This window comes from Lineus longissimus, chromosome 6 (genome assembly GCF_910592395.1).
Source record: "Lineus longissimus chromosome 6, tnLinLong1.2, whole genome shotgun sequence".
In the NCBI taxonomy this organism is placed as follows: domain Eukaryota; kingdom Metazoa; phylum Nemertea; class Pilidiophora; order Heteronemertea; family Lineidae; genus Lineus; species Lineus longissimus.
In genome coordinates this window covers 14,372,921-14,383,019 of record NC_088313.1, presented here as the reverse complement: position 1 = coordinate 14,383,019, position 10,099 = coordinate 14,372,921, and the positions used below count along the sequence as shown (strand labels likewise).

General features: G+C 43.5%; 2 protein-coding genes across 2 annotated transcripts; one reads left to right on the top strand and one right to left on the bottom strand.

Annotated features, from left to right (window-relative positions):
• Positions 1 to 1,097: 1,097 nt before the first annotated feature.
• LOC135489486 (uncharacterized) lies at positions 1,098 to 3,431 on the bottom strand. Its single transcript, XM_064774866.1, has 4 exons — positions 3,323 to 3,431; positions 2,838 to 2,969; positions 2,083 to 2,549; positions 1,098 to 1,332 (listed from the first exon to the last, which is right to left on the bottom strand). The coding sequence occupies exons 2-4, from the start codon at positions 2,967 to 2,969 to the stop codon at positions 1,173 to 1,175; spliced, it is 759 nt and encodes a 252-aa protein (XP_064630936.1). The 5' UTR covers positions 3,323 to 3,431; the 3' UTR covers positions 1,098 to 1,172.
• A 98-nt stretch (positions 3,432 to 3,529) lies between these two features.
• LOC135489714 (uncharacterized) lies at positions 3,530 to 9,846 on the top strand. Its single transcript, XM_064775203.1, has 2 exons — positions 3,530 to 3,653; positions 7,006 to 9,846. Exon 2 carries the CDS (start codon positions 7,010 to 7,012, stop codon positions 8,150 to 8,152), a length of 1,143 nt encoding a protein of 380 aa, XP_064631273.1. The 5' UTR covers positions 3,530 to 3,653; positions 7,006 to 7,009; the 3' UTR covers positions 8,153 to 9,846.
• Positions 9,847 to 10,099: the final 253 nt, after the last annotated feature.

Below are 10,099 nucleotides of genomic sequence, written 5' to 3'. Positions count from 1 at the left end.
ATAGCTATATTGCTGAGTATGAACATTACATGAATAGGAACACCCTAGGACTAAGGGCACTTCAGTGTGCGTCGAAGACGGGACAAAGGGGACATCTCAAGTCTTCACAAACGCGGGACGGTTTGCTGGAGCGCACTGATTCGCGCCAACGCAGAAGTTGAAGAATTCTACACGTAAGCAAATATATAGCCTACTTGTACAACATTCTTACTGTTAGTGCTGCATGTCTTGTTAAGCATTACTAACGTCGACGTCGCGTCCTTCGCCAACGTCAGACCGCGCCTTATCATACGCTATCACTGCGCCGGAGTATGGACGTCCAAGAACCGTTCACGTGACACAAATACGATTAGTCCGAAAATAAAGGAAATTAAGTTGTCACGACACTTCCCGACATCATGAGGTTGACGAAGGACGTAACGACAACGTTAGACTCCCGAGGCAGTCCATTCGCCAATCAAAACAGCCGCAAACTACAAGATTCCACCCAGCCCCATCCGCCCTACACTCCTAAGGCTGTGTCGGCGTTCAAACGCAAGTCTCTTTTCAGTGCTATGAAATTCAATCACTGCGTATGCGTGTGCATCCCAGGGCCGCAATTAACTTTGGTCGTGTGTGGGGGGGGGGGGGGGGGTGTTGTTAGTCTGTCACGTGCACCCTCATGCTGCTTTAGCGCCACCCTTGATGCCTGATAGTATTATGCTAGGGAGTTGTAGGCTAGGGAGGGGGCAGAACGCAACTTCTTTTCACAAATGGGGCCAAATCTGCATGAAAAGAACCTTTTTCGGACAGGTCGAGGGGGGGTTACTACATCCACTCTGTGCTCAATCTCGTATAGGCCGGCGCTGGTCCACCCCAGTAAGCCTATTTTAATGTGCTACATCTCATCATGGAGGTATTATTAAGAATATTAATAATACCTCCATGATCTCATACATTCTGTACCATCAGAGGTACTCTGTCCGCTACCCGGGTCCGTTGTCCCGGGTGTAACGGAGTCCGGGTCGGCGGAGTGGATCCAATGCTTGAGGGTCAAGCTGCCTCAGCTTGGACGGCATATCCAGCTGGTGTCAATGTGGTATACACAAAAGACCAAAAACAACACTATGTTAATACTTCATTAGTTTACTCCTTACTTATTCTTATATTCAATGTTCTTTTCTGGTCCTTGATCAAATAGGAGGTCCTATGCAATAAGACACATCAACGCAGGGCTCAGGAATGTCGAAGACGGATTTGTCCCTTATCTTTTCCGTCACGTTGAAAAAGTTCTGCGCTGACCACCCGACGTCTAAGGGGAACGCGAAAGAAGCGGGTATTCGATTGAAATGTCTGAAACGAAAAAGGTACACCTGGTTACTGATTTCAGCTCAGACTTGCATGTACCAACAGAGACGGAGATCGTGACCAACACGTGTCACCACCTATTGAAAGACAAATTTGGTCTCGAAGCCGAATGCAACCTCTATCCAGAATGAGGAAGACAATACGACAAGACAATGTTCAACCCGCCACGGAGTCGCCACATTTCCAGATGGAACATCTTTGTTGTCGTATACGGGACTTGTCCTAAGTTCTTTATCAGTATAGTACACTACCTGTAGCGTATGTACAAATCAAGGTGTATCGGTATTAAATGCAATGCTGCCTCGCCACTGTCATTTTTGGACTGCGACATTGAGCCGTGGTTACCTGATAGCTTCGTAATCCGTCATAGGGGCCTGGTTGTTCAAAAGCACAAAAGTCACGTTATCCGCCCTAAGGCACCTATTCCATAGAGCTATACCCTATACTACGCTATACGCGAACAATGTATACGTTAAGTGTCCTCAAGGACGTTATTTCTTTCAGTTAATAAAACCCATTAAAATGTTCACGTTAAGACTTGACGACTCCGTTAAAACTAACGTTGTTTGAACAACCCTGCCCTGGTTGATTTGACTGGGTGGTACATTCGGCACACTGTGATTTGAGGACTACATGAAACGCGGCTGGGATCAGGGGGTGAGGAAATCGAGACGACTGTCCTTGCCCCACATTTCATAATTGGCGCGACAGGGGTTACGGGGCCGAGATGCTTACCTCTTTCCAATATTCCATGCGAATCCATAACTGTAGAGCTGGTCCGGGGTGCCTAACGTGTACCACTCCGTTATGTGATTCTGGTAGACATCAGTCCGATCATATTGCATCACTTCGACGAAATCAGGTGATGGTACCTTCCAGGGCCGTCTCCAAATACAACATTCTCCATAGGGCGCATTTTTATCATTAGAGATGAGATAGCTTGTCTCCTTGACATGGAGGAGGATGCACGGCCAATGATAGCCTAATCCGGCAAATATGGGGATACAGAAGTCATCGTAATGTTCCGATATTGCGGGTATGGTGTTGTCATAGTATGTTCTGCCCCGCCCGACCTCGTACGGTGGTGGAGGAAGGGAGTACCAGGGTGATGGATTGTCTAATGGATGGACGTAAAGAAGCCAGTCCGCCTCGTATTGTTCTGGGAGCTTCGGGGCGCGGTGTCCATCGGCTGATTGTGCTGTCTGGAAAAACGAGACAAAATGAGACGTTGTATCAGAGAAGACGTATGCAGTTGTTTAAAGAATATGACGACAGAGTGTAAAGGTACATTGTAAATTCAGAGCGCAAACAGGTGCAATGATTTTGACGGCTTCCATGCATTTCGTAGCGTTCCCCTCTTCTTTCTCTTGCAGGTAGTGAAGGCATTCGGGCTCTAAAAAACTAAACTATCCGCCACCATACAAAAGGGAACGACACTTTTTCCAGGATAGCTAGTTCCAGTTGTCCCAAACCCCAGTATAGAATCTCACCTCATTCTGTTTACTGACGACATTTTTCCGTAAAGGGCGAACTCTTCTCCTCACGAAATCGTATTGATCCCAGGTTGTGACAGTCAGACATGATTGAAGACCAATCAGGAATACGTACAAAATTAAAACCATCTGCATGATGAAAGGAGTCCTTTAATATTGATCCTAGAATTCGAAAGCTGTCGTCCTAAGCTCTTTCTACGATAAGGCGTGGCGGTCTTGTCCTAACCGTTTTGCATTTTGTACTCGAACGACAAGAATGACAATCTCTGATCAACCTGACATGGAAGATAATATACGTAGGCTGTTCTGTGATTTTGTAAGCCTATAAACATAATGTACTTTCCCAATAAAAAAATCCGAAGTAAGCCTTTAAAAGTGCTTCCTACATGTTCGGTTGTAATGTCACAGCAGGGGTTAGCACATATGTTATACATGTATAGTTTGACCATAAACGGTTTACGAGTGGCTCGTAAATGACATACCTTGGTTCTTCGTCGTTCGTACCCCGCGTCCAGACTGCAAAACCAGCCTAATGTCCGGGAAATGGCCTCGCAAGTGGAATAGAAACTCACAAATCTAACAAAAACATTGTCCTAGCGTTTTTTCCTTGGCCCAATTGGCCCAATTTGTAGCATAATTGGCACGTAATTTGATATGTTTCGAAACAACATAAATGCATTATTGATACAGGTATATGCCGTGTTGTATGGTGCACTAGATGCTAGAGCGCGTATCGTTCTGACATCTCAACATGATTGCGACTGAAAGATTTTGAGAAGGATATTCTTCGCAGGGAGGACAGACCGTGTTCAGGTATTTAATTCTTTTTAGGCAATGATCCCGGTGTAGCAGCCTTGATGTCCCTCTGGTGAAGAGTCCAACCCTATTGTATGCGTATATATTAACGGATGAAGGATTTGGTCTATAAGAGACCATAACCGTCAATACCTCAAATATTTTAAAAGCGTAGAAAGAATCCAAACCAGGGACACTATCCTTTAGGACATTTAGAATTTTTACACCTGCACTGGTGCGCATTCGTGAATTTTTTTGTACGTAACAAAGGTCAGGTACGCATGCTCAATACTTGTTGACGTTCTGTGGCCGGACCACTCACGTGGGTGGTTTCGCGATAATGTCAATATATTAGGCAATAGGCTGTCAATTGAAAATATGACAATTTTCCCAATGATGTTGAGTTATTGTATGTTAAATGGTATTAAGGTTTGGCTTGCTTTGTCCAGCAGAGCTGATTTCAAATTAGATTTTCAAATTTTGGGCCCTTTTTGGTCGAAGACCGTTGAAAGTTGTCATTTCCGTAACATATAGCATTTTGTTGATTTTAATTTAAAAAATCATTATTGATAGGAAAAACTTCTCCACACCATGTTGAAAATTGTCCCAGTTTGTGTTTCATAAAAGCTCCTACATGCTTACACCTCGGATGGTGGAAATTTTGTAAGTTGAATGGATGCTCTTTGCTCAGGCAGCAAGGTCCCTGATCAAAATTTAATAATGAAGATATTCTAAGGCATATTTTTTTCCTTACTTTTGTGTCTGTTATAGCTTTCTTGATATATTTCAGTAACAAGTAATCATTTGCACCAAATATTTTCAATTTAAAGAAATACAGCATAGTTTATAGTAGTTATGGTAATGACATCAACGTTATGGTAAGGACATAAAGTTGTGGTAATGACACAATGATGTTATTAGAAATAGTAGCGAAGTTGGCAATGGTAACGTTATGCTATATTCCGTAGAGCAGCTGCTTGTAGAAAGGACACGGAAGTTACCTTTCGTTTTGCTGATTCTAAACTTCACTAATGACGATGGGATGGTGAATAAGAGGACATCAGCGTTATGGTAAGGACGTAACGTTGTGGTAATGACATGACTGAGATTTAGAAACTGCTCTGTAACCACTATAATATTACTTGCTATTTTCTGAAGAACGTATACATACAAAAATAACGTTAACCATCAAGTAACCAGCAGAGCCGTTTCCCAACCTCAACCTACACCAGGTTTTAAAAAAAATGACATCCGCGTTGCGGTAAGGACATAACGAGGTGGTAATGACTATTTATGACAAGATTTATTTCCGAAATTTCACTGAAAAAGTACAATCATCATACGCCTGGCAAGGTTCTGGCAATGATTATTCTGATCTACTGGCCTTGTTTATACCAGACTGAGAAACATTTGTTTTCTCCTGCAACTTCAGCCCTACACAGTTCGTACAAAAAAGTGCATCTTTACTTCAACAAGTGGCCTAAGTCATAAGTAGGCCTTTAAGTTGCATCCATATTGGCAACCCATTATCGTCAATTGTAGGTAAACCAAATCCCACCAACACCTGAATAACTTTCTAACCGTTTTTAACTTTCAAGAACTCGAGAACTTTGACAAACAAAACATAACACAAATCAGTACCAAAACTTGAGTTTTCAACTTTTGAATTAGGCTTGGCCTACTCGTCTCTCCGAAAATCAGTTTCAACTTCAACAGCTCTCTGGCTGTTAGGTCACCAGCTTTCTTCAGTTTGCCTGCTTCTTTTATCCTTGGTAACGCTCCCTTTCTGCCTGAAGGTATTTCTCATGGCTGTCTACATTGATATTTTGTTGATCGCGCCATCTCTGTGCCCGCTCTTTGGTAGAGAGGATTGCGTTTTTTTGGTGGCATGTTCACAGGGAAGTGTTTTGGCCTGTAAAGAATTGAACGGATGACTTTAGTAGGGCCTATCGTTAATTTTAGAAGAGGAATCAGGTCTAACACTTAGATAGACCTAAGCCCTAGAATTGTCCCTGGTGGAGAACAGTCATTGAACCTAGTCATTACCGTAAACTAAATAGTTCAAGGTCGAACTGAGGCCTCTAAACCAGATCTTTGCAGTTTAGGGTCTTTACTCGGCTGTTTTTTTGTCAGGTATTTAAATGGATTTTTAAAGGGATAGGCCTAATATATTTTTAGAGCAATAGCATCATGCCCGCATCGTATGTCATTACCACAACAGTATACACAAAAAGTCTAACTTTATTTGACATGCGATGACTGACCTATATTGTGCGTTTATATTTACTCGGCCAGAAATTTAGGATTTAAGCGAGATGCAGTTAGTTTAAAAGAGGCTAACTTGCCAGAAGATATGAAAATGTCATTACCGCAACGGCAAACGGTCATTACCGCAGCCAAGTTTGCGTTTCGGTAAGGACGTGGCGGTAATGACACGTGATTACAGGTAAAGGAGCCTGTACATTAATGCAGACACGTAATGCATGCCAAGTTCGTTGCAAGGTCAAGGGACTTCCGTCCTCAATTAAGTGACCAAGTACAAAATCCGACCAGGGCATCTTCTACAACAAAATCTACAGTTCGGTAATGACTCTGAATAAACATAACCTTGACCAGACTTAGGGAAAATCGGAAAAAAAACAGTCATTTTACCAGGGAACCGTCCGTGGTAACTATCAAAAAGCATGGCCACGCCCTGTTGTCTGTTGCGCACGTGTTTGGCCGGTAGTAATACCAGCTGCCTACAGGTGGTGCACGCTTCATTCATTCGTTGCGGTGGTGACAACAACTTGGAGACAGGGAAAAAAATTAAAATAACAGGCAATTTTGTTTTTCTCCGTGAAATTATCAATATATTTAAGACAGAATCTTACGAAGAACTTAAATATGAACCAGACGGGCGTCCTTTCACAAATATTTCTTAGATGACTTAGCTTCATGTTGGCTTTGAAATATTAACATGTCACTTGGCGACATGGAATTTAAGGGGGGTAAGCTGTCCATTGGGCCAGATCTTAAGCTCCATGACCATCGAGTAGGACAAGACGCAATGGGAAAATATTACTTTGTAGTTTCTACATAGATTATAGTGATTTTTTAATTTTTTTAACAAAATATATGAAAAATACAGCCTTATGGATGCCGGAGACACGAATATTGGGTTTTATTGCGACGTGAAAGTAAGAGCTCAATAGCCCTCGACTGACAAAGACACCCCCAGAGACTGACAACACGCTGAAAAGAAGAGTTATTAGATAATGCATTCTCTTGTCACAACCTTGGACTCAACACACACCCTTGTTGCCATTCCGTGCATCAACATAATCAGCGCAAACGATCGAGACTTATACTTCTCCCATTGTCATTTCAGAGCCATGTCCAATCACGACGGACTATCTGAAAGTGGTGTGGAAGTGACGACACCCATAGCAGAAGTGACGACATCTACATCAGACGTCTCTGACGCCGAAGGACACCAGCCAAACGAGTTTTGTAGTCCCACTGAAGGGGAGTCTGCGCCTTGTGGCCCTAATCAAGAGGAGTCTACGCCTTGCGGTCCCAATGAAGGGGAGTCTGAGCCTTCTAGCCCCAGTCAAGGGGTGTCTACGTCTTGTGGTCTCAACCAAGGGGAATCTGCCCCATGTCGTCCCAGTCAAGGAGAGTCTGTGCCTTCTAATCCCAGTCAAGGAGAGTATGTGCCTTGTGGTTCAAATGAGGGGTGGGAGTCGGAGCTTTGTGGGCCCAGTCAAGGGGAGTCTAAAATAAGTGGTCCCAATCAAGGAGAGAACGAGCTTGGTTGTCAAAGCCAAGGAGAGCATGATGGTCCTCCTCGCTCTAAACAAGAGGACCTCGAGACTCGTGGGCCAAGTCAAGGAGAAACAGAGTCTAGCTGCGGCCAAGGGAAAGAGACTCTTAATACTGGCGAGTCCGAACTAGCCACCAAAGGACAAAATTCTGGTCTTGGCGTGACCGAGCCTACCACTGTTGCGCCCGGCGGCCAGATCGGAACAGGCCAATCGACTTCGCGGGTGATCCTTCAGGCCTTCTCTTCAAGGACCAGCCTTGTCTGCGGTATCCTGCAGATAGTCCTCGGTCTAACGGTTGTGGGACTGACAATCGGACTAATTTCATTCTGGGAGAAGGTGCATTACGCACGAGATGGAACTGGAATCCTGGGCGGGGCACTTTTTATCGCAGCTGGGATTTCGGGAATAATATCCGCTCGTACGAGGCAGAGCCACCACATAATAACTTGTATGGTCCTATCAATACTTGCGGCATTTTTTAGTGGAACTTTACCGGCTTTCATTTTTGTTCACGCAGCTTTTTCTCACAGAATATGGCGTGGTTTTGCCGCCTTTTTATGTGCTGTCACTGCAGTGTCGTTCCTGGAGTTGGTTGTGTCAGTTGTCCAATCAGCGATGTGCTGCCGTGTTACGTGCTGTGCGACTCCATCCAGTGTATGTAAAAGCGCGGGAATATCTTGCACGGCCGCGGAGTCCAATTACACCGTGTAAAGCTAGCATCCCCGCAATGCGGATCCGGCTTTTTTTACCGCTACGTCATATACAAAAGTCATAGTGTGAAATATCGACCGGCGGAGTACATGTATATTGGAAACCACTGGTTATGCCAGGATGCACATTGTTGGTCAGTCCAACCTCAGGACGCGATGTGACGTTTTTGGTTGTTTCGGCACATTTCAGTGTTTCCTTACAATCCTCAACAAGGGGAAACAGAGAAAAACCAATCCCCGCCATTGGTAACGGTTGATTAGTGATACTACCGTACTTGTGCTCCGGAGCAAATGCTAGCTATCCTCTCATTGGGAGATTGAGAGAAAAACGTGTCAATCTGTCTTCGGCGTTCCTGCAGACATTGAGGGGAACTACTCAGAAACGTTACAGTAGGACCAATTGAGGACGACAATGTAACAACATAAACTGGCGAATCTGATTCAAACCTATCCAGATGGATTCGGATAGACTCACAGCGGAGGAAGTTAGGGAGTTTTCGCCAAGCCCCCGATACGCTGACGCGAACGCCTCGTGATCAGTAACATGACTATCTAGGGTCACACTATATTACAGTATAGTGACCAGAGGTCAGCCAAGTAACTTTGCCCAGATCTATCTGAAAAACGCTATATACATGTACATGTTTACCAGTTATGATGATGAAAATGATAATAACAACAAGCCCTTCGGCGGCATTATGATTCACTTGGGTGGATAGTTAAATATTGCTCCGGTTGTGACCACGACAACACTGGTATTGTGATGGTGGATTTGGAGGGTTGCGCATTTCCAGGTTCAGGGAAATATCGGCCTTTGGCGCCCGGACTAATGTACGTCATGCTTGCTGATTGTGCTCGATCCTCACTGCCAATAGACACCTTCCGTCTGTATACATGTGCATAACTTACCGCATTCAGAGAATCCGCGCAATAAAATTCCATTCTCGCCACAGGTGGTCATTTTAATACCTCTTTTTATAAAGTATGTACATGAGCATTGTACACAGCTGCACTCTGCTTCCAGGTTCGATGGTCCAAAAGGTCCGTATAAGTGCGAAAAAACTAATTTGTGGACAATAATTTTCATTTGTTATTCAGCTAGACACAAGTAGATCACTGACAAGTGAATCAATAATGGACAATTCAGTCTTTGTGACAACAGATTTATGATTTCGTTTTTTTGACGAGTTATTCAAGAAGTTGGGCAACTGTGAGTAACAATCATACTCTGGCGCAGTGATAGAAGTGTGATAAGGCGGTCCAACAGTCACTGCTTGAATTGGCCGCCATTGAAATCACGCATCCTTGTAACTATCGGACTTCTCATGCCTTTTTCTTGAAAACATTCGAAAAAGGTTGTCTTTGTGCATTTCAAGCCTCTTATCCGAATAATTTCCTTCTAAAATGAAATGTTTTTGTGTTTTTATATGCACTATTGTATAGCGTGTGGAAAATGGTGTGATTCGGTTCGTTCGAGCAGACGACGATTTGAAGCGAGGTGTGTTTCGGCCGAATCGTTTTAATGGGCTCAAAACAGGAATAATTATCACCTTAGTAATATTAAACAGCGTTATATCCGAGAAGACTAGATTTTTTTAGGATATCGTGACATTTATTGCATATTGTTCGAACATTCTTGCTGTGTACATTTGTTTGTTTATCGTACATGCAATACACGTGCAATGGATGCCTAGAGATGATTTGTTTGCATCATGTCTGTTTGGAGTTGCAGAACGGGGTTACTTACCTTTGTTCGATATCTTGAATTTTGCGGTCATCACATCAACAACCTGACATTGATTGGTAAATGTCTGTTTAGAGAATGCAGAACGAGGTTACTTAACTTTGTTCGATATCTTGAATTTTGCGGTCATCACATCAACAACCTGACATTGATTGGTAAATGTCTGTTTAGAGAATGCAGAACGAGGTTACTTACCTTTGTTCG